The sequence below is a fragment of the Rhamphochromis longiceps genome, linkage group LG15, assembly GCF_057381845.1.
Source record: "Rhamphochromis longiceps isolate RC_006_pf linkage group LG15, R_longiceps_female_GT1.1, whole genome shotgun sequence".
Taxonomy (NCBI): Eukaryota; Metazoa; Chordata; class Actinopteri; order Cichliformes; family Cichlidae; genus Rhamphochromis; species Rhamphochromis longiceps.
Genome location: NC_140571.1, coordinates 34,892,320 through 34,915,939, shown reverse-complemented (window position 1 = coordinate 34,915,939; position 23,620 = coordinate 34,892,320). Strand labels below are relative to the sequence as shown.

Genomic DNA, 23,620 nt, shown 5'->3' with positions numbered 1-23,620 from the left:
TATTGCAGCACAACTAAGGGAGGATCCAGGGTCACCTGATCCAGCCCTAACTATATGCTTTAGCAAAAAGGAAAGTTTGAAGCCTAATCTTAAAAGTAGAGATTAATAAACGGCTTGCTTTCTGTTAATATTCAAAATTTCTTTCACGTTCCTTTGTGTCAGCATTTTGGGTCCACTCCTCAAATTCATACATATGTCTAACCGTTTTTCCCCACTCGGCGACACACCCGTCGGGGGTCAAACTCTGGTAATTGGCAATTCTGTTCTCAGACATGTGAAGCTAGAGACACCGGAAACCATAGTCAATTGTCTTCCAGGGGCCAGAGCAGGCGACATTGAAGGAAATTTAAAACTGCTGGCTAAGGGTAAACGTAAATTCAGTAAAATCATAATTCACGTCGGCAGTAATGACACCTGGTTACGCCAATCGGAGGTCACTAAAATCAATATTGAATCGGTGTGTAACTTTGCCAAAACAATGTGGGACTCTGTAGTTTTCTCTGGTCCCCTCCCCAATCAGACCAGGAGTGACATGTTTAGCCGCATGTTCTCCTTAAATTGCTGGCTGTCTGAGTGGTGTCCCAGAAACGATGTGGGCTTCATAGATAATTGGCAAACCTTCTGGAGGAAACCTGGTCTTATAAGGAGAGACGGCAGCTCTCATTTCTAGAAATATGGACAAATTAATTAAACCCCCCATAATATGACTATCCAGAGTTGGGACCAGGAAGCAGAGTTGCAGTCTTACACGCCTCTCTGCAGCTTCTCTCCTCCTGCTACCCCCCCAAAAACCCATCTCAATAGAGACTGTGTCAGCTTCCAAAAAGACAAAAAACAAACTAAAAACCAGCAACAAACAACTTAAACATAAACAATTACAAAGAAAGAACAATACAGTATCCACATCCTAACTAAAGAGTAAAACAGTGAAATGTGGATTATTAAATATTAGGTCTCTCTCCTCCAAGTCTCTGTTAGTACATGACTTAATAATTGATCAACAAATCGATTTACTCTGCCTTACAGAAACCTGGTTTTAGCAGGATGATTATGTTAGTTTAAATGAATCAACACCCCCGAGTCATTCTAACTACCAGAAACCTCGAAGCACAGGCCGAGGGGGCGGTGTGGCAGCAATTTTTCACACCAGCCTATTAATTAATGAAAGACCAAGACAGACTTTTAATTCATTCGAAAGCCTGATGCTTAGCATTGTCCACCCCAGCTGAAAAATTTTAGAAACCAGTCTTATTTGTTATCATCTATTGTCCACCTGGGCCTTACACAGAGTTTCTCTCTGATTTCTCAGACTTTTTATCTGATTTAGTGCTCAGCTCAGATAAAATAATTATTGTGGGTGATTTTAACATCCATGTAGATGCTAAGAATGACAGCCTCAACATGGCATTTAATCTGTTATTAGACTCAATTGGCTTCTCTCAAAATGTAAAAGAACCCACCCACCACTTTAATCACACTCTAGATCTTGTTTTTAACATATGGCATAGAAACTGAACATTTAACAGTGTTTCCTGAAAACCCTCTCCTGTCTGATCATTTCCTGATAACATTTACATTTACAATAATTGATTACACAGCAGTGGAGAGTAGACTTTATCACAGATGTCTTTCTGAAAGCGCTGTAACTATGTTTAAGAATGTAATCCACCCACTGTTATCATCTTCAATGACCTGTACCAACACAGAGCAGAGCAGCTATCTGAACGCTACCCCAACAGAGGTCAATTATCTTGTTAATAATAATTTTACCTCCTCACTACATATGACTCTGGATACTGTAGCTCCTGTGAAAACTAAGGTCTCAGATCAGAAGTACCTGACTCTGTGGTATAATTCTCAAACACGTAGCCTAAAGCAGATGACTCGTAAGCTGGAGAGGAAATGGCGTGTCACAAATTTAGAGGATCATCATAATTGGAGAAATATTTTGCTGATTTATAAGAAAGCCCCCCGCAAAGCCAGAACATCTTACTATTTGTCACTGATTGAAGACAATAAGAACAACCCCAGGTTTCTCTTCAGCACTGTAGCCAGGCTGACAAACAGTCAGAGCTCTTTTGAGCCAACCATCGTTAACTAGTAATGACTTCATGAACTTCTTCACAAATAAAATTCTTATCATTAGAGAAAAAAATTACCAATAATCATCCCACAGATGTAACATTATCTACAGCTACTTTTAGTACCGTTGATGTTAAGTTAGACTCTTTTTCTCCAATTGATCTTTCTGAGTTAACTTCTATAATTACTTCCTCCAATCCTCCGTGTCTTTTAGACCCCATTCCTACAAAACTGCTCAAAGAAGTCCTGCCATTAATTAATGCTTCAATCTTAAATATGATCAACCTATCTCTAATAATCGGCTATGTACCACAGGCCTTCAAGCTGGCTGTAGTTAAACCTTTACTCAAAAAGCCATCTCTAGACCCAGCAGTCTTAGCTAATTATAGGCCAATCTCCAACCTTCCTTTCATATCAAAAATCCTTGAAAGAGTAGTTGTCAAACAGCTAACAGATCATCTGCAGAGGAATGGCTTATTTGAAGAGTTTCAGTCAGGTTTCAGAGTTCATCACAGCACAGAAACCGCTTTAGTGAAGGTTACAAATGATCTTCTTATGGCCTCTGACAGTGGACTCATCTCTGTGCTTGTCCTGCTAGGCCTTAGTGCAGCGTTCGATACTGTTGACCATAATATCCTATTAGAGCGATTAGAGCATGCTGTAGGTATTACAGGTACTGCACTCCAGTGGTTTGTATCATATCTATCTAATAGACTACAATTTGTTCATGTAAATGGAGAGTCCTCTTCACCCACTAAGGTCAATTATGGAGTTCCACAGGGTTCAGTGCTAGGACCAATTCTGTTTACATTATACATGCTTCCCCTAGGCAGTATCATTAGAAGACATAGCATACATTTTCACTGCTATGCAGATGACACCCAGCTCTATCTGTCCATGAAGCCAGATAACACACACCAATTAGTTAAAGTGCAGGAATGTCTTAAAGACATAAAGACCTGGATGGCCGCTAACTTTCTGCTTCTTAATTCAGATCAAACTGAGGTTATTGTACTCGGCCCTGAAAATCTTAGAAATATGGTATCTAACCAGATTCTTACTCTGGATGGCATTACCTTGGCCTCCAGTTATACTGTGAGGAACCTTGGAGTCATTTTTGACCAAGACATGTCCTTCAATGCACATATTAAACAAATATGTAAGACTGCTTTCTTTCATTTGTGCAACATCTCTAAAGTTAGAAATATCCTGTCTCTTAGTGACGCTGAAAAACTAGTTCATGCATTTGTTACTTCCAGGCTGGACTACTGTAATTCATTATTATCAGCATGTCCTAAAAACTCCCTGAAAAGCCTTCAGCTAATCCAAAATGCTGCAGCAAGAGTACTGACAGGGACTAGAAAGAGAGAGCAGATTTCTCCTGTTTTGGCTTCCCTTCATTGGCTTCCTGTTAAATCCAGAATTAAATTCAAAATTCTACTCCTCACATACAAGGTCTTAAATAATCAGGCCCCATCTTATCTTAATGACCTTGTAGTACCATATCACCCTATTAGAGCACTTCGCTCTCACACTGCAGGCTTACTTGTTGTTCCTAGAGTATTTAAAAGTAGAATGGGAGGCAGAGCCTTCAGTTTTCAGGCCCCTTTTCTGTGGAACCAGCTTCCAGTTTGGATTCGGGAGACAGACATTATCTCTACTTTCAAGATTAGGTTTAAAACGTTCCTTTTAGCTGAAGCATATAGTTAGGGCTGGACCAGGTGACCCTGAATCCTCCCTTAGTTATGCTGCAATAGACGTAGGCAGCCGGGGATTCCCATGATGCATTGAGTTTTTCCTTTCCAGTCACCTTTCTCACTCAGTATGTGTTAATAGACCTCTCTGCATTGAATCATATCTGTTATTAACCTCTGTCTCTCTTCCACAGCATGTCTTTCATCCTGTTTTCCTTCTCTCACCCCAACCAGTCGCAACAGATGGCCGCCCCTCCCTGAGCCTGGTTCTGCCAGAGGTTTCTTCCTGTTAAAAGGGAGTTTTTCCTTCCCACTGTCGCCAAAGCGCTTGCTCATAGGTGGTCATATGATTGTTGGGTTTTTCTCTGTATCTATGAAGCGCCTTGAGGCGACTTTTTTTGTGATTTGGTGCTATATAAATAAAATTGAATTGAAATTGAATTGTACTTCTGTGACATTTACAGTTGCTTAGTTAATTAAGTGACTTAATTACTCACTTTTATTTACTAATTGAATTACTAAATGAAGCTGGAATTGTGCATTCTGCAGTTTTTAATAGTGTGTTATTAGTTTTTAAAGAAACAATATGCATTTTATACTATATTGTAAAAAGTATAAGGTAAGTTGAATTTAAAATATAATTAATAAAGTGTTGACTTTTTTCATCAATTCTTGTAGATACACAGAGTCGAGACTGAGCCTGATGATCATACTGAATCAGATGACAGCGGCAGGAATCTCCAAGTTCAACTGCAGATTGCAGATGCAATTATATTAATGTAGATTAATATAAACTCTTCAAGGGTCAAAATCTGCACACACATCAGTCTGCATAGTGAAGGTCAGACAATTTGTGCATTGATCTTGACAAGTAAGACTCATTAATTAATAGTAATATAATTAGACAAATGTTGAAACTTTATATTTCGATACATTTTGTCAACAACAAAAGAAACCAAGCTGTGCAGGTACTGATAACTGAATCTAAAGACCTTCATTTTTGTCAAGATTTGCCTGATTTAACTGTTGTTACCCTTGCTTATAGCTCACCTTAATATGTATAAAAATGTGAAAAGTTTTTGATGTGTGTTAGAATGATTGTTTAATTGGCAAGGTTTGAACGAACAATTTTCAGAAGCCTCAAAATTCATCTGTTACTATTCCACGAATGATTGAAATAAAGTTCACCTCCATTTCAACATTGAATACGACTTTGGACATAAGAACTAAAAGGTGCTGTCCACGCATGTGTCCGCTAAGCCCCAGAAGGGTATAACCTTCTGGGGTTTCTAAGATGGCGCCGGTGAGGTCGGCTGCCGTCACGACTGCTCCGACCACTTTTTCTTTGTCTTTGTTTTTTAAGTTAGTTTTCAGCGTTTCTAAATCGGCAAAATCATCACCATTGGGTACATTAGGTATGACAGTGACACTCTTGTTTCTATTGGTATACAATGTACTCACAATTCGAAGTTTTTAACTCCGGATCCGAGCTGGCCGAGTGAGATCTCGAGGGAGAACAAAGGGAAGCGGCGGCGGCCTAGAGGGAAGCGAGCCGGCGTCAGGAACAGGCTGAGAGCTCGTGCACACCGCACACCTCTGCCTAGCATCCTGCTCGCCAACGTCCAGTCACTGGAGAACAAGCTTGACGACCTCAGGGCCAGGATAAAGTTCCAGAGAGACATTCGGGACTGCAATCTCCTCTGCTTCACCGAGACATGGCTGAACCCAGCGGTGCCGGACCACGCCATCCAGCCGGCCGAGTTCTTCTCGGTTCACCGCATGGACAGGACACGGGACTCGGGGAAGTCAAGGGGAGGCGGCGTGTGTTTAATGGTGAACAACAACTGGTGCAACAGTGCGAACGTTGTTCCTCTCACACGCTCCTGCACACCAAATCTGGAACTACTGTCCATCATGTGTCGTCCTTTTTATCTACCTCGGGAATTTACATCGGTCATTGTAAGTGCCGTTTATATTCCACCACAAGCGGACACGGTCACCGCCTTATGCGAGCTGCATGAGGCACTCACACAGCACCAGACACAACACCGGGACGCTGCGCTTATTGTGACGGGGGACTTTAATAGCGCCAACCTCAAACGCGCAGCGCCGAACTTTTATCAACACATCACCTGCCCCACCAGGGGTGAAAGGACACTGGACCACTGCTACACTACGGTCAAGGACGGCTACAAGGCACAATCCCGCCCCCCGTTTGGCAAATCTGATCACGCCGCCATCTTCCTCATGCCAAAATACAAACAAAGGCTGAAACAGGAAGTTCCGGTTCAGAGGAAGGTCGCGCGCTGGACGGATCAATCGGTGGCCGCGTTACAGGACGCACTCGATGACGCAGACTGGGGCATGTTCAGAAACAGCTCCGACGATGACGTCAACGTGTTTACGGAAGCGGTTGTGGGATTCATCGGGAAACTAGCGGATGATACCGTGGAGACAAAGACTATCACAACGTTTCCCAACCAGAAGCCGTGGGTGGATAAAACCATCCGCGACGCTCTGAGATCCCGCACCGCTGCCTACAACACGGGACTCATGACGGGGGACATGGACCCGTACAAAGCCGCGTCATATAACGTGCGGAGGGCGGTGAAAGAGGCGAAGCAGCGCTACGGGAGGAAACTAGAGTCACAACTCCAACAGAGTGACTCTAGGAGCCTGTGGCGGGGACTAAGGACAATAACGGACTATAAAGCACCAACAACCGGTATGACGAACGCGGCCGTGACTCTGGCAGACGAGCTGAACACTTTCTATGCTCGCTTCGAGGCTGCAGCTAAGGTCTCCAACAATGCTAGTGTTAGCGGCGCTAACGGCTGCAGACAGGAAGATACTGCCAGCACCGGAAACGTGCTCGTCATCTCCGAGCATGAAGTAAGGAGAGCCTTCAAGAGAGTGAACACCAGGAAAGCAGCAGGACCAGACGGCATCCCAGGTCGTATCCTAAGAGACTGCGCATACCAGCTAGCTCCTGTGTTCACTGAGATATTCAACATCTCTTTATCTCAGTCGGTGATCCCCACATGCTTCAAAGAGTCCATCATTGTTCCTGTCCCGAAGAAACCCCACCCTGCTTCTCTCAATGACTATCGCCCTGTAGCCCTCACCTCAGTAGTGATGAAGTGCTTTGAACGCCTGGTCAGAGACTTCATCATTTCTTCACTACCAGACACACTGGACCCACTACAGTTCGCTTACCGTCCAAATCGTTCCACAGACGATGCCATCTCTCATCTCCTCCACACATCACTCACTCACTTGGACACTAGAAGGGGGAATTATGTTAAAATGCTCTTCATAGACTACAGCTCTGCATTTAACACCATAATTCCCTCCACACTCACCACCAAGCTGGAGCATCTGGGACTCAGCTCATCTATGTGTCAGTGGATCTCCAACTTCCTAACTGGCAGACCACAGGCAGTAAGGATGGGCGGACATGTCTCAGCCTCCACCACTCTCAGCACTGGAGCCCCCCAGGGGTGTGTTCTGAGCCCCCTGCTGTACTCTTTGTACACATATGACTGTGTGGCCACTACCAGCTCCACCACCATCATCAAGTTTGCTGACGACACCGTCGTGGTGGGCCTGATCTCTGATAACAACGAGACGGCCTACCTGAAGGAGATTAGGAATCTGGAGAACTGGTGCCAGAGGAACAACCTCCTTCTAAACGTCAGTAAGACAAAGGAGCTGATAGTGGACTTCAGCACTAAGCAGGAGAGGAACTACCAGACCCCCGTCATCAACGAGTGCCCAGTGGAGAGAGTGGACAGCTTCAAATACCTCGGAGTTCACATCACGCAGGACCTGTCATGGTCCTGTCACATCAACACCGTGGTGAAAAAGGCCCGACAGCGTCTCTACCACCTCAGACGCTTGAGAGACTTCCAACTGCCCTCCAAGGTGCTCAGGAACTTTTACTCGTGCACCATAGAGAGCATCCTGGCGGGAAACATCTTAACCTGGTTCGGGAACAGCACCATGCAGGACAGACGAGCTCTACAGAGGGTTGTGCGGTCAGCTGAGCGCACCATCCGCTCCGAGCTCCCTGACCTGCACTCAATCTACAGCAGGCGGTGCTGGACCAAGGCCAGGAAGATCGTGAAGGACCTCAGCCATCCCAACAACAGACTGTTCTCTCTGTTGAGGTCAGGAAAGCGATTCCGCTCCCTGAAGACCAACACAGAGAGACTGAGGAGGAGCTTCTTCCCGCAGGCGATACGGTCTCTCAATCACACCACCACACAGTACTGACCCACACATACAGTTCTTACACACACACTGGACTTTCTGGACTTTGGTTTTGCACAACACTGGTCACTATATTCTTCATTTCCGGTTAATACTTGTACAGCTGCTGTTATTGTGTATATATTTATTTATATTTAGATTTCTCCAAGCATTTCACTACATATCGTACTGTGTATGACTGTGTACGTGACAAATAAAATTTGAATTTGAATTTGAATTTGAACCTGGGTCAAATGTGTTATTGTGTCTGACACACCTACAATATGAGGACTCGCAGAGTGACGTCACTGAAAGTGTGTTTAAAGTGTGTTAAGTTCCAAAACTGGCCAGTAGGCGGCGAAACTGAAAGTGAGCAAAAACGCTAAACACACTTAAACACACTTTTTCATAAAATTGTGATGTTTCAGGACTTTCGAGATTTTTGGTTTGGGAGCATGTTGGGAGCCTCTAGAACACTTTAGAAGGCTCAGAAAAATGAGGACCTCAAAAATGTCCTCATTTTTCTGAGTGTCCTCATTTTGTGAGTGTGTTATCATAAAATTGTCCTAAGATGTCACGAAAACAAGTGTACACACACACACACACACACACACCCCGCGGGCCAAGGAGGAGTTTTTTTCTTCAATACTTTAACAATAAGTTTTCTCAATAGATAGAAAATGATGACGCTGAGGAGTCAACATCCGATATTATCATTGCTTGTAACCCGGTAAATAATTTCGTACATCTCCCCATAAAACAAGTCTTAGCGGGGAAAAAAGCTCATATTCGAATAAGTTTATTAAAGCACCCCCCTCTGTGGGAAAGAGTCAACCATGAGGCGAGTTTTGTCAACAGCAAGAACAAGGTCAGACAGCAATTGTCCATTTGGTAAAACAAATACCCGTCTCAAAGTCATATTTTACCGTTGCAGAATGTGGAAAACAGACGGCGTTCGCAAGAAGGCAATCAAAAAAAAAACAACCCTCTCTAACTATCGGTATTGTCAAGAGAAAGATGCGAAAAACAGATGCTTCGCTAGACTAGGATAAAAATGAGAGAAGAAACGGGAGGGGAGTCGCTATCTGCTCAGCCCCATACTGTGACTGTTCTACCAATCGCGAGGAAGAATCCGTGAATATTATGTCAGCATTCCGTTCAAACAACGCCGCCGATCAGAGCGCCAGGGCCATCTCACCAGAACTGTTCATACCTCACCCCGGTAAGTTTTTTTCTTTACGACTTTAAATTATATATCAACAGAGATGTCAATAATTTGATTACTTTCTTTTAGATTTCTACATCAATGATTTCACGCAAGTGGACTACGGTACGATTAAATAAGTATATACCATTTTTTAAATAAGTTTAGATAGACTTGATTTAACCAAGCTCTGATACTTACAGAAGCAATCGATAGTGCAGTGAGTAACAGCAAAAATCCGGCCGTTTTCCGCGGCGAATTAGAAGCCATATCCCCCGCAGAACCTCCGCTGCCGCCGCGTCGAAGAGAAGAACGAGAAGACGGCGCTATTTTCGTCTCCGCATACCGGGAGAACCGCGGAGAAAAAAGTTTTAAAATCGAAGGTAAACAATATGATGCATTATCCGCCATTTTGTTGAATAACAGGATGTGACGGAGTAATCCGAGTGTGCTATACCGCCCCTCCCGACCCGGAGCAGATTTTTAAAAAGTTTTGCTTTATTTCTCGACAGAGGTAATCGAGACTATACAGACCCCGCCGCAGCGAAAAGAAGAAGACGACGACGACGTTATTTTCGTCAACGCATACCCGGAGAACTGCAGGAAAATACCTTTTAAACCAAAAGGTAAACAATATGATGCAATATCCGTCATTTCGATAAATATCAGGATGTGACGGAGTAATCCGAGTGTGCTATACCGCCCCTCCCGACTTGGAGTGGTATAAAGCGTGCTAGAAAGTTTTTATTTATTAAATCTTTCTCTTTTTGTTTTATTTCTCGGCAGCCGAGATTGCGGATATACCTATACAAACCCCCTCTACAGACAATCGCGCGGAGGAGCGAGGTAAATAAAAAGTTTTTTCATTCTCAAAAAATAGGAAGGAGGAGATTGTTTTCTTAAATCTCTTCTGTTTTATTTCTCGGCAGCCGAGATTGCGGATATACCTAACCAATCCCCCGCTACAGACAATCGGGCGGAAGACAATCAGGCGGAGGAGCGAGGTAAATAAAAAGTTTTTTCATTCTCAAAAAATAGGAAGGAGGAGATTGTTTTCTTAAATCTCTTCTGTTTTATTTCCCCGACAGAGACCGATACAGAAAATCAGGCGGAAGAAAATCAGGCGGAGGAGGAGGAACCGTCCAGAGCTCCTCCTCTCAGGAGACTGAGAGGTAATTGACGGGGGGATGAATCGATCCTATTAAACTTCTCTGCTCTATAAAAATAAAAATAAAAAATGTAAGGTTTAAAAATACATTCTGTCCGTCTTTTCTTACAGCTCGACGGCTGCTTCATAAGAAGAGAATCCTTGAAAACCTCGCTTTCATGTACGCCATAACAGTTCGCACATATGCATCGATATACAGACACAAGGACCTGTAAAGTAAAAAGCATGTAAAAGTCTGTGAATTAAGAAATAAAGAAAATCATGTCGGAAGAACACAGCATTCCTGAGGCTTTGTTGGAAGCCGTGGCAGAATTAAACAGAAACGATGAACATTTAGCCCCACCGATAGAAAACAATATAGCCCCACCACCAAACGATCCACTACAACCTTTAGAAAACGCATTGCAGGTCCTCCTTCAAAACATTGAAAACGAACGGCTTGCCGGTCTACTGAACTTTGACCCTCTGCAGCCGATAGAAAATGCTCTTCAGCTCTACGACCAGCAGCAGGGGGAGGAGCAGGTGCAGCAGGTGCAGGTGGAGCAGCATCATCATCAGCAGCCCAGGGAGGAGGAGGACCGGCCTGCGGAGCATCAACAAGGAGGAGGAGGATCTTGGGTACAGAACGATGCGGTGACTCGCCGCGAACATTTTAATAATTTCGAAATAAGGCGAGTATTTAACATTCCCTCTCCGGATGAAGCGAGCGACCTCGCTCAATTTTACCTCGACGTCAGGGATAATTTTGTAGATCTAGCGGATAGGGTCAGACCGGAAGTTAGTCGTAACGACCGGGTTCAACTGGAGATCATCAGCGAGCACGCGCGAAATCACTCTGTTTTTAACGTCGACGACGAAAGCGTTGAAAACATTGTACCGGTTTTTGAGGACCTGCTAGCCAGGCTGATACAATCAAACGGAGCGATCGTCGCAGGCTCTCCCCTAGAAATTGTTGTGCAAGTAATTAGAAATCCTAGAGGCGGTGGCAGTAATGACCCGCGTAAAAAGATTCACAAAATGTTAGATGATGAAATTCTAGTCAAAAAGCGTCGCTGTCTGTACGTGGTAAAAAACAAAAACGATAATCTGTGTTTTGCCATCAACCTGATTCACCTCACTCAACCTCATTTCACAGATAAACAGGCCCTGGAACGCGGCAGAGAGCTGCAGCGTTTAGCGGGGTTGAGCGATCGCACTCAGGTAACTCTCACCGACATAGGTAAATTCGAACAAATACTAAAACGTAAAATCGTCGTGTTTTACCGCCCGCCCGAGGACAGAACTCTTTCATTAATCGAAACAGACTACCCGAACACGCCTCACCCGCTGTACTTATTCTTATTCCACCATCACTATTACGGGATAAAAAATCTAAAAACATTTTTAGGAATCCAGTACATTTGCGAGGAATGTCACCGCGGGTATTATAAAAGAGAGGAACACTTTTGTCAAAACCGCTGCAACCTCTGTTTTGACCCCGCATGCCCCTCTCACTTTCTGGACTCTGTAATCTGTACGGATTGTAACAGATCATGTCGCACACGCGCATGTTATTTAAAGCACAAACAACCTAGAATTCACTCCGGTTCAGGCCTCAGCGTTTGTCAACAATTGTATAAATGTCCGGACTGCAAGTTCCTCTCCCGTCGCGGAAAGCACAGGTGCACAGCCGCCAGATGTAAAATCTGTCGCGCGGAGCTTCCTCCCGACAACGATCAACACCTGTGTTACATCCAACCTTTGAAACATGAAAACTCTGATAACGCTTCCATAATCTTTTATGACTTTGAAACCTTCCCAGACAGGGAGGGGGCGCACGTCCCTTACCTAGTGTGCACAAAATCTCTAGAAGGAGAAGAGTGGCACGCTTACGGTGTAGACTGTGTTGAAAAGTTTCTCCAAAGATACAGAAGGAAAAGATATAGAGAGACCACGTTCGTTGCGCACAACGCGAAAGGGTTTGACAGCTATTTAATTCTAAGTCACCTGGTGGGGGGTGGGATGACGCCCTCTCTCATCATGCAAGGCAGTAAAATTATATGTTTCACAGAATCCGATTTCCTTCTCAAATTCATAGACTCGCTTTCTTTTCTCACCATGCGTCTCAGCGCTATGCCCAAAGCTTTAGGCTTCGAGGACAAATCCAAGGGATTTTTTCCTCACAAATTCAGCTCGCGGGACCGATTAAAATACTCGGGTCCGTATCCTCCTCCTTCAGATTACGGGGTGGAGCGCATGTCACTCCCCGAACGGGCTGAGTTTTTGCGTTGGCACTGCGAGGCCTCCCGGGGAGTGTTTAACTTTGAAAAAGAGTCCCTGTATTACTGCCGAAACGACGTTAATATCCTGAGGGAGGCGTGCGTAAAGTTCAGAGACGGGTTTATAGGCGAAACTAAAGTAGACCCTTTCAGCTGCGTCACTATAGCTTCAGCCTGCATGAAAGTGTTTCTCACCAATTTCCTACCCGAAAACAGTCTGGCCATTCCCTCGCCCGACAACTACGGGCGCAGGTTCAAAGCCTATTCGCACGCGTCCATTCAGTGGCTGGAGTGGGTAGCTCACTCTCAGAAAATTCCCGTTCAACACGCTCTCACAACCGGCGGGGAGAAAAAAATAGGTCCGTACTTTGTCGACGGATACGCGCTGATTAACGGGGAAAAGTGGGTGTGGGAATTTCTGGGATGCTTTTATCACGGCTGTCCAAAATGCTACAGGCCTGAGGAAATCTGCCCTTTGACCCGCGCTCCTTACGGGGACCTGCACGCCTCTGCCGAGGCGAGGCTCCGGGAGCTGAGAAACGTTTACAGAGTCCGCACGGTCACTCTGTGGGAGCACGAATGGAACAAGATGAAAAAATCGAACGAGGAGGTTATAAATTTTATGCGGAGCTACGAAGTCCCGGAACCTCTGTCTCCTCGCTCGGGACTTTACGGAGGCCGCACTTCGGCCTTGAGGCTGCGTTACAGCGCCTCGCCAGGAGAAAATGTGTATTACGTAGACGTCACATCCCTGTACCCTTACGTCAACGCCAAGCGCGCTTACCCTCTGCATCACCCCCAAATCATCAGAGAGAATTTTGCAGACCCTCGCAGTTATTTCGGGCTGATCAGAGCCACCGTTTACCCGCCGCGCGGGCTCTATTTCCCCGTTCTACCGTACAAACCCCCCGGAGGTAAATTAATATTCTCCCTCTGTTGCACCTGCGCCGAGACTAATCAACAAAGCGGTCCGTGCCTTCACGACGACGAGGCCAGAGCTCTCACCGGGGTCTGGGTCACCGTCGAGTTTAACAAAGCCTTAGAATTAGGTTACAGAGTGGCTAAAATCACAGAGGTCTGGCACTTTGATAGTCGCAGCAGCGATATTTTCGCCGGTTATATTAACACTTTTCTCAAAGGCAAACAGGAAGCCTCCGGTTATCCTCCGGAAGCTCGCGACGAGGATGAGAGGAACAAATACGTGGAAGAGTACCACAGGCATCAGGGCATACGTTTAGACCCGTCAAAAATAGAGGTGAATCCGGCCAAAAGACAAGTTTCGAAATTGTGTCTCAACAGTTTCTGGGGAAAGTTTGCTCAGAGAACCAACATGACTCAGACCACTCTGGTCAGAAAGCCGAGTCAGTTTTTTAACTACGTCTTTTCAGGACAGTACGTCTTTAAACACGTCTCTTTTTTAAAGACCAAAAAACAGGAAGTGGCTTTAATTCAGTGGAGCTATAACGAGCGGTGCGTGATACCTCCCGGCGCTACCAATAACGTTTTCATCGCCGCTTTCACCACAGCCTACGCCCGTCTAAAACTCTACGAGTATTTAGAAAAATTGCAGCGCAGCGTTCTGTACACCGACACCGACTCTCTGATCTACGTAGTGAAAGAGGGGGAGGAACCTTTAGAGCTGGGCAACTATCTAGGGGATCTCACGGACGAATTAGACGGGGACACCATCCAGGAATTTGTCTCCGCGGGTCCAAAGAGTTACGCCTACCGGACCAGAAACAAAAAGAAACTGGTGGTAAAAATGAAAGGAATAACGCAGACGAGAGAATGTTGCGAACGTGTCAATTTCGACAGTATGAGCGGGTTGGTGGAAAGTTACCTTTCTGGTATGAAAGAGGCGGAGCTCGGGACCCCTCAGAACGGGATTCAGAGGGATAAGAGAGGCTTTGTGCTCAAAAACAGAACATTTCAGAAAAAGTTTCGCGTGGTTTACGACAAGAGACGTCTCTTTCCAGACGGCACGACTCTGCCTTTCGGGTACTAGTGTTTTTGTTTTAGTTTTCTTCTTAAAAAAAAAAAATGGAGGAAACTGATTTTGATCACAGACTGAAAGTGCCTTTTTCCTGTCTAGTTGTGGGTCCTAGCGGGTGTGGGAAAACTCATTTTGTAAAGTGTGTTTTGGAAAACTGTGAACGCGTCATGGATACTGTGCCCGCGAATATTGTGTGGATTTATACTTCTTTTCAACCCATGTATGAGGAGCTTTCAAAGACCAATAAAAACATTAAATTTGTCGAGGGGCTGCCTGATTCTTTTGAAGATTTCCGAGACGTTCTGGTGGTGCTGGATGACGTCATCTTTCAGGCCTCGGATCACCAGGAAGTGGTTAAAATTTTCACTCAATACCGCCACCATAAAAACGTCTCGGTCATGATGCTGACCCAGAACGTTTTCCATCAAGGTAAATACAGCCGCACCATCAGCTTAAACTCCAATTATATGGTGTTGTTTAAAAACCCCAGAGACAAGCTGCAGATTGAGATTTTGGCCCGTCAGATTTTCCCTTCGCAAAAAACATTTTTCTCCGACAGTTTCAAAGACGCCACCGAGGAGCCCCACGGGTATTTAATCCTCGATCTCACTCCCTCGTGCCCAGAACGCTACAGAGTGCGCACCGGTCTGCTTCTGGGGCAGTACCCCGTCATTTACCTGCCTAAACCCAAGTAGCCATGTCTCAGCGTATAAAAAGAAACGCAGTCTTACTGCAAGCTCTGTACCACGCGTCGCCGCAGAAACGCAAAGACATTCTCGCTCACAGCTCCCCGGATTTCTTCCAGGCGCTGTGCGAGATAGCTTTAAATCTTTTAAGGGGAAACATACCTCTTTCCGCTCCTCAATACCAAAAACTGAAACGCCAGAAAAAGATCATCAGGCTGCTGGCCGACAAGAAAACGAGTTTAAACCGTAAACGTCAAGTTTTAAAGAAACAAACGGGCGGGTTTCTTTTCCCTCTGTTGTCCGCAGCCGTACCCATTCTGGGGAACCTGCTGGGAGGAATATTTCAAAAACGCTGAGATGTTTAAAAAAATGATTCTCGTTCCCTCTCACGAGTTGAAAAAACTGACCCGACCCACCGAGCCTACCGTCAGAGAAACTGCCAAAGACGATTTGGACGAAAAGATGAAAGCCATACTGGAGGATCCGCGGCTAAATTCGTATGAAAAAATCAAAAGATACGAGTCTCTGCTGCGGAGATATCTCACACTCTCTAAACAGGGCCGGGACGAGGAGAGTAGGGTGACTTTCCACCTCCCGCCCGAGGAGGCGCAGCAGCAGGTGCAGCAGCAGGTGCAGCAACAAGTGCAGCGACCCAGAGAGGAGGATGATGAAATGATGGAAGAAGTATTAAAATCCTTACCCCCTCGAGATCGCAAAAACGCCCGCTACATTATGCAGAAATTACCTGAGGGTGGAGGAGGATGGACAAAGAGGGGTGAATTTGTTTACAAGGGGGATGCGGTGCGGGGTTCGCACATGATCGATCTATTTAAAAACCTCTCCCTCTCTTTTAAAAGTAAAAACCAAACGCGACCGAAAGGATGGAACGCGTTTTTAACTACTTTGGTCGAAACAAACATACCCTCATCCTCAATACATAACCGTAGAGCTCGCGACCAGTATGCGCGTCTTAAATCTGTGGAGGAGGAGGGAGGACAGACACCTGCGCGAAGGGGGAGAAAACCTTCTCGGGTCAAAATAACGCTTTCCCCGACCTGGACCTCTATGTAAAATCAAATGTTTTTTGTTTACAAATGAAATAAAAAACGCTGCAACAAACTTTTTTTTTTTTTTGTTTACGTTTCTTTATTCGATACACACATCTTTAAACTTTTGTAAGGAGCACGCCCCGTGATGACCTCTGCGAGAGCGAGCGGGGCAGCGTCCTTTCAGAAAGTCAGACACCATGTCATCATTTTTAAACACATCGTTATAGTACAGAGAAAGTATTTTACCGACGGATAACCCCTGAGCCTTGTGACATAGATAAAAAATGCAATGTTGCCCGCAAACGACAGACATAGGGTGCTGAAGTTGACGATCGTGATAGAGTATTTTGTCAGAGCGGCCTTCCAGAAACTCTGAGATGACCGAGGGATAGTGAGCAAAGTCGGGAGGGAATCCGTAAGAGTCAAAAAAAGTGGAGGAGCCGTTCCTTTCCAGAGTCAGAGCCAGCCAGTGTTCTCCCCTCAAGTGCGAGGGGTGAGTGTTTACTATAAAGTAGGCGGGGGGTTTAAAGTCGCGCCTCAAAAAGGCCAGCTGGTCCGAGGCCCAAACCCCGCAGAAAATGTCTCCCAAGGCGCGATGTAGAATGTGCTCCAGCTGAAGGTTATCCATGTATATTTTTTTTTTAGTAATAATCCACCAGCACCTGTCTTTTAGAGTCAATCTCCAAAATTGAGTCGTAGCAGGCGTACACTATGAGAGTGGTGGTCTGAGGCAGAGGAACTCTGAATCTCATCTCCAGCCTCAAATTCCCGTTGGAGACGGGAGACAGGGCGTCAGCATCCTCGCTGGGTTCCAGATTAAAGGCAAACAGGGCGTAACCTTCATTAAATTCCCGGCGGTCGATGCTCAGAGGTAAATCTTTGAGGTGTCTCCCCGTGGCGGAAAACATGTGATAAAACTCCCTGACCGAATTTCCGCGGTCAAACTGTGGCTGGAAAGCTTTGGCGGGCACCTGCCTGCCGTCCTGACACAACGCCAGATACTCCACATCGTTGTGTCTAAAGCTGAAAGGCGACAGATCCCTCCTCCCGGTGAAGGCGTCGTGATGAACCATGCCCAGGACCACGTATTTGGGCATGGCTCCCAGAAAGAGATTCTCTTGGTTGCAGATCCTGGAATTTTCAGGGATGGAGTAGGTTTTCACAGAAATGCGCGAAAGAGGATAGAGAGCGTTTCCTTTCATCAGGGCCGCGGCGTGCCCCAGCCTGACGGCCGGCGAGACTGTGACCTTTTTAACAAACAGAGAGGCCGAAGTTATTTTCAGGGCAAACTGCGAATCCCGAGTTCCCATCAGACTGAAGGCATCGCTGTTGCGTATCAATTTAATTCTCAAATCCACAGAGTTCAGCAGGAGCCTCTCGCAGAAGAAAATATCTGCGTGGAGGGGACCCAGCAGGTCCACTTCTCGCGACTCGGCCATGAAAACGGCTCTCTGTTTTATCCCTTTGTTCGGCCCGTTGCTTATAACTATAGAATCCATGTCTCCGGCCGTGTCTTTGTAAAACAGACCGGCGCTGAATTGACTCTTTAGAGTGTCTTCTGAAAAGTTGAGCAGCGTCTCGATCATGGCCCTGTAAGGATGGGTGGCGCTGGACTGCGAAATCAATCGATCCCCCAGAATAACGTCGCACTGACTGAAAATTGTGTTGAGAGGATAATTGATGAGGGCTACCCCTGCATCGGGTGGGATGTTGCTCCCGTCCTTTTCCGTAATTTTCACTCTCAGATGGAGCATGGTGTTGTTCAGATCGAGATACTTTTCCCCGTCTCCGGGGATGAAAAATTCAATGGGTGAGTTGTCGTTCAAAGCAGAGAGGGGCTGACATTCTTGATATTTTTTATCCTCTATGGATAGCTGGGTCATGGGAGCCGAAAATAGATCCAGTTCGGCAAGGGTGCATTCGGCAGATTTCTTGTGTAAGAGAGACATTTTTTTATTTATTTATTTTCTTCTAAAATATGTCCGAGCTCCTCTGGGGCTTCCTTCTCTTCCCACTGCCAGCCTTGACTGATTTACTTTTTACTCCGACGCTTTTATTTTTAATCCGCTCGCCCGGAGGGCGTTTCCTCTTCCTGCGGGAGAGGACCATCATACCCCCCGCCCCCTCCTGGCGAGGCTCTGTCAGCTTACCCATCACTCTTTTCACAGCGTCTGTAGCGATATTGGTTGCGGCCGTTTTCAGGTGAGGTTTAGCTACGGCGAACCCGGATTTGAAGAGAGGAGACACGAAACGAAACAGTCTGGAGAAGATGGATCCTATCCCTCTGCCGTACATCACGGGCGCTCCGTAAAAACCCGGAAGGGAACCTCCCACCTGCCCCTCATAATACCTCACAAAACGGTGGGGGTCCTGCGGGAGACGCGCCGCCATTCTCAAGCCGGTTTAAAGTGCAGCTTGACTATCGTTTTCCCGTAAACAAAATCCACGAATCTGTCGCGGTCCGTTTTAATTTCTACGCGTATGGTTTTAATGTATTTTTTAGATACGCGCAAGTAATGGACCGTATTATGTCTGATGCTGATCACGTCTCCGTAATCGCCTTTCACGTTAAGGACGCTGAGCAACGGTGAGTAACTGTCACCGACCGGCTGGTACTGAACGATGTCGGTGTAGAGAAACAGGTTATATACGCCCGCGTTCATATCGCACGGATACGGAGTAGAGCGCTTCGACAGAGTCCACCACTCGTTCGTTTTCAATCCCAGCATGTAAGCCAGAGGAGGGAAGACCTTTATTTTATGGCTCCCGACTCCTTTGACATCCAGACGTTTGGTGATGTTGTTGAATGAAGCCTCGAAGGACGGGTCGTACTTTTGGATCGCCGGCACCAGGTGATCCAATAGATCTTTAACGCGTCCGTAATGACCTCCCCTGCCGAATTTTAAAATCACCAGGGGCTGATCTTCCTCCGTCGTCCGCATCAGCTCCAAGTAGGAGGCGTCCGGCGGTAGATTGTACCATGTGCGCGGATAAATGAATTCGCATAAGCCCACGCTCCATTCTCCGGTCAGCTCGAGGGGTTTGGCCAGATCCACCGTGTAGCAGCCGCTGGTGTTATCTTTAAATAAGCCCTTGCTGGCGTTGGAAGGCAGGGTCACGTAAAACCCTTCGGACTCCATGATGAATTTTAAAAAATGAGCCGAATGATGCGAGGGGTCTCTTTTTTTATACGCCTACCACTTCCGAGGCTTTCACTCAGCTGTTGAATTTATCCGGCCAGTTTTTCCACTTGACAAAAACCTGTTTTTCCCCTCTGACTGTGCGCCGCTTTAAAATCTTCTCCACATGAAACGCTTTGTCCTCGGTCAGTTTCACTTTCTGCAGCTCGGGCTCATAAAACGACCCTTCGATAGGCTCGCCGTCATAATCTTCTAGCTTATACACGGGTGGCGATCGGTGAAGGACCCGGATCACAGTAAAGATTTCGTCCGTGAAACTCTGTTCGTATTTTTTATCAAATACTCCTCTCAATTTGGATATTCTCACCAGATCAGCCCTCTTAAATTTCAACTTTATTTTAGGACGGGCGGGTGTCTTTCCATACAAGTTGCGAAACACCTGATCCGCGTTCTCGGGGCGCACCTCGGCAGGTGCCATTTTAATGCTGCTGTGATAACTGCGGTTATATCCTTCTAACAGGTCGGGCAACACCTCCAGATAGCGTCTGGTATTGTGCGCGGTGAAATATCTCCACATCCTCGTTTTCAGGGTGCGGTTAAATCTCTCCACCACCGAGGCCTTTAGGTCGCTGGCGGTAGCAAAATGGGAGATGCTGTGATTTTTCATCAGAGCTTGAAAACTCTTGTTGAAAAACTCTTTTCCCGCATCGGTCTGTAAATTTTCCGGTATTTCACTCTCTCTCAACACAGATTCGAAAGCTTCAGTCACTTCCGAACCCGTCTTCCTTTTCAGGGGGCGGGCGTAAGCCTTTTTTGAAAATACGTCTATGACGGTTAATAAATAATTGAATCCGTCGTTGTATTCAGACAGGTGTCTCATGTCGCACAGGTCGGCCTGAAGCTGCTTCAGGGGTTTGGTCACAAACACTCTATTTCTCTTAAATCTTACTCGCGCCGGCTTGTGTAGAGTATAGGCGTCCTGCTCGGATAAAAAATTCTGCACCTTGCGGATATCAACTTTTTTACCAGTTTCATCTTCTAAAGCACGACGGAGTCTATTTACTCCTCCGAAACTACCTGGGTGATGCGGGTCGTAATACACTTTTTTCATCTCACTTTTCTCGGCCATCTCGTCTTCTGATAAAAGCTTGTCTGCGTTATAACGTCGCAGGAGTCGGCTTTTATTATTTTATTAAAAAACCAGAGATGAATGTTTTTTATTATTATTTTTTTTTCGAAACCAGAGGGCTTAATGTGCAGAAAACAGGAATACATTATTCAAAAACCAGAGATGAATGCTTTTTAAATATTTTTTATTCAAAACCAGAGGGTTTAAAATGCAAAAAACAGGAATACATTTTTATTCAAAAACCCTGAGATAAAACACACTTATAGAATACAGACAGGAATACAAGTAAGTTACAAAAAAAAACAAAAAAACAAAAAAAACAAAACAGGAATACATTTTTATTCAAAACCCTGAGATAAAACACACTTATAGAATAGAAAAACTCTTTTTTTTTTATTCAAAACCAGAAGGTTTAACATGCGAAAAAAAACAGGAATACACTTTTATTCAAAACCCTGAGATAAAACACAGTTATAGAGTCAAACGGTTACAAAAAAAACTCTTTCTTTTTTCTTCTTTTTTTAAAAACATGAGGTAAACATGTTAAAAGGTTACAAACAAACAGGATACTTTTTTTTAAAGCATACACGATTAAAAAATGAGGTAGGATTTTAAAAAACAGAATACATGATTAAAATAAAGCAGGATTAAAAAACGAGGTAGTTTTTTTGTTTTTTAAAAAGAAACAGAATACACTTTTATTCAAAACCCTGAGATAAAACACACTTATAGAGTCAAACGGTTACAAAAACTCTTTTTTTTCTTTTTTTAAAAACATGAGGTAAACATGTTAAAAGGTTACAAACAAACAGGATACTTTTTTTTTAAAGCATACACGATTAAAAAATGAGGTAGGATTTAAAAAAACAGAATACACGATTAAAAATGAGGTAGGATTAAAAAACGAGGTAGTTTTTTGTTTTTTTTTAAAAAGAAACAGAATACATGATTTAAAAAACAAGGTTAAATATAGGAAGCATGCAGGATAAGAATCAGCAACCTTTGTAAAACTCCGTAACCAAACGGAGTTCCCCGATTTTGACCACGTCTTGCCCCACCAAATTGTCATAAGCGTCTGTGATGGCGTCAAAGACTTTCCTCACCGATTTCAGCTCATGAAGCAGAGTCTCCGCAACCATCCCAACTTTAACGTCCTCAGTCTTGATGTTGCGGGCAATCAGCAGACGTTGAATGGAAGGGACAAAGCGAGGAGTGAGCAGTTTCTTTCTGATGTTATAATAGTTGTCGGAATAAAAATCATCCTCCAGAATTTGCAGGCACTCGTGTTGTCTCTGGCTGGGATGGTCTATCTTACAGCCATTACATTCGTCGGTGCGGTGCTTGTTTATCACCAAGTTGACCAGATGATACACAGCCGTTTTCACAGTGTCGATGAATAAAGAAGACGCCCAGCCGTCCATCTCGTCGGTATGCTGCTGCCGCTGCCGCCTCTGTCGCTTCAGAGGCCCGTAGTAACCGGGAGTGTCGGGTACCAGCTCGCCCTCGTCAGAAAAACAATCGGTGGAGCTGGTCTCCTCATCGCGAAGCAGGGGTGCAGAGTCCATCTCTCTCTCTCTGAGCTAAAAAAGGCTTTTTGATCGGACTTTTAAAACAGAAGGAAGGGGGGCGTGGTCCGGGAGGGGCGGGGATTTTCAGAAGCTGAGACATTTCCTTACTCCTACAGCATCCCTCCAGCAGCGGCAAGTTTGAAAAAGAATTGTAATATCCTTCCTCACTTGCAGCATTCTTACGACCCACTCTTTGGCTGGTATAACCATCATGCTGCGAAATAATCCGTAGTCGGGGTTGAATTTCTCCATGACAAAAATGTCAGGCGCATCAGATTCATCAGTAGAGCGCAGGCTGGCTCTCATTCTCCATCTCCCCGTGGCTGTGGTTCCTGAAGACCAGACGGTTGACAAGATTGTTTTAGTCTTGATCAGTTGCTCATCATTGAAGCGTATGCCTCCGTTCCGCGGCGGGGGAGGGGGAATAGCTTCTATTTCTTCTTCCGTAGCTTTTTCTGGAGCCGGGGGAATGTTTTCTTTATTCTCAGCGGCTGCTTTCTCCTCTTTTATTTCTGGAGCTGGGGGAATGTTTTCTTTATTCTCAGGAGCTGCTTTCTCCTCTTTTATTTCAGGAGCTAGGGGAACATCGGCGTCTTCTGGAAGTTTTTCAGCCGGGGGCTCATCATCTTCTTCTTCTTCTTCTTCTTCTGTAACTGTGTAGAGAGGATGATCATCATCATCATCATCAGCTGATTCAACAGCTGATTCATCGGGGGAGGAAACATCCTCTACAGAGGGGGTCTTTTCTTTATCCTCATCATTCTCAACAGCAGGGTCAGTATCCTCTTTTTCATCAGAGGAGACAGAAGGAGGGGAAGGAGGATCTTTTTCATCATCAGCAGCATCATGCTCTTCTTCATCATCGAAGCCGAAAGGAGAAGGAGGAGGAGGGGGAGGAGAATCTACCTCTGTCCGGGGTCTTTTAGCGGCAACATCTTCCTCTTCAGGAATGGGAAAATCCTCGTTTGCCTCTCCGATAGCCATCGCAACCAGCAGCTTCAGCACGGCCCAGTCACTGGGAGTCAGCTTCACAATGCTGCTCGATTCCGTCAAGCTTTCTCCTTCGTTCAACTGATAAAACCAGAGCTCCCCCGACTCATATTTGAATATGTAGCCCCACTTTCCACAACCCTCAGCAGGCAGAGGCCATTCTCCTCGCAAGTTTCTCGGTGCTGGAATTTGGCTGCGGAACATGAAGACGCTCTTACTTCTTCCTTCTTTCCGCGGAGTGGCGGTTGCTTCGGATCTGGTACTGTAGACAGAGACAGGCGTATCGCTGATAATCGACGAGGCCCACTCGCTGCTGCTGCCGCCCATGCTCGAGGGTTCTGCGGGAGAGCAGATTTCTTCACCGTCCAAGTAAACAGGACCGCTGCTGGGCTGCAGAAGGAAAGAATC

The 23,620-nt window shown here is 45.4% G+C and overlaps 2 protein-coding genes across 2 annotated transcripts; one reads left to right on the top strand and one right to left on the bottom strand.

Moving 5' to 3' along the window:
* Window positions 1-8,952: 8,952 nt before the first annotated feature.
* On the top strand, window positions 8,953-10,614 carry LOC146653005 (uncharacterized). Its single transcript, XM_085381134.1, has 8 exons — window positions 8,953-9,249; window positions 9,322-9,357; window positions 9,435-9,614; window positions 9,744-9,857; window positions 10,018-10,077; window positions 10,161-10,235; window positions 10,320-10,403; window positions 10,511-10,614. The coding sequence occupies exons 1-8, from the start codon at window positions 9,171-9,173 to the stop codon at window positions 10,612-10,614; spliced, it is 732 nt and encodes a 243-aa protein (XP_085237260.1). The 5' UTR covers window positions 8,953-9,170.
* Window positions 10,615-17,026: 6,412 nt separating this feature from the next.
* On the bottom strand, window positions 17,027-18,268 carry LOC146653004 (uncharacterized protein F54H12.2-like). The gene has a single exon (XM_085381237.1). The coding sequence runs from the start codon at window positions 18,266-18,268 to the stop codon at window positions 17,027-17,029; it is 1,242 nt and encodes a 413-aa protein (XP_085237363.1).
* Between the last annotated feature and the right edge of the window lie 5,352 nt (window positions 18,269-23,620).

Coding starts and splice junctions, on each gene's coding strand:
- LOC146653005 (XM_085381134.1), top strand. CDS start 9,171: ATGTCAGCATTCCGTTCAAACAACGCCGCCGATCAGAGCGCCAGGGCC. Junction 10,236..10,319: donor CAATCAGGCGGAGGAGCGAG/GTAAATAAAAAG, acceptor TTTCCCCGACAG/AGACCGATACAGAAAATCAG. Junction 10,404..10,510: donor TCCTCTCAGGAGACTGAGAG/GTAATTGACGGG, acceptor CTTTTCTTACAG/CTCGACGGCTGCTTCATAAG.
- LOC146653004 (XM_085381237.1), bottom strand. CDS start 18,268: ATGACCCAGCTATCCATAGAGGATAAAAAATATCAAGAATGTCAGCCC.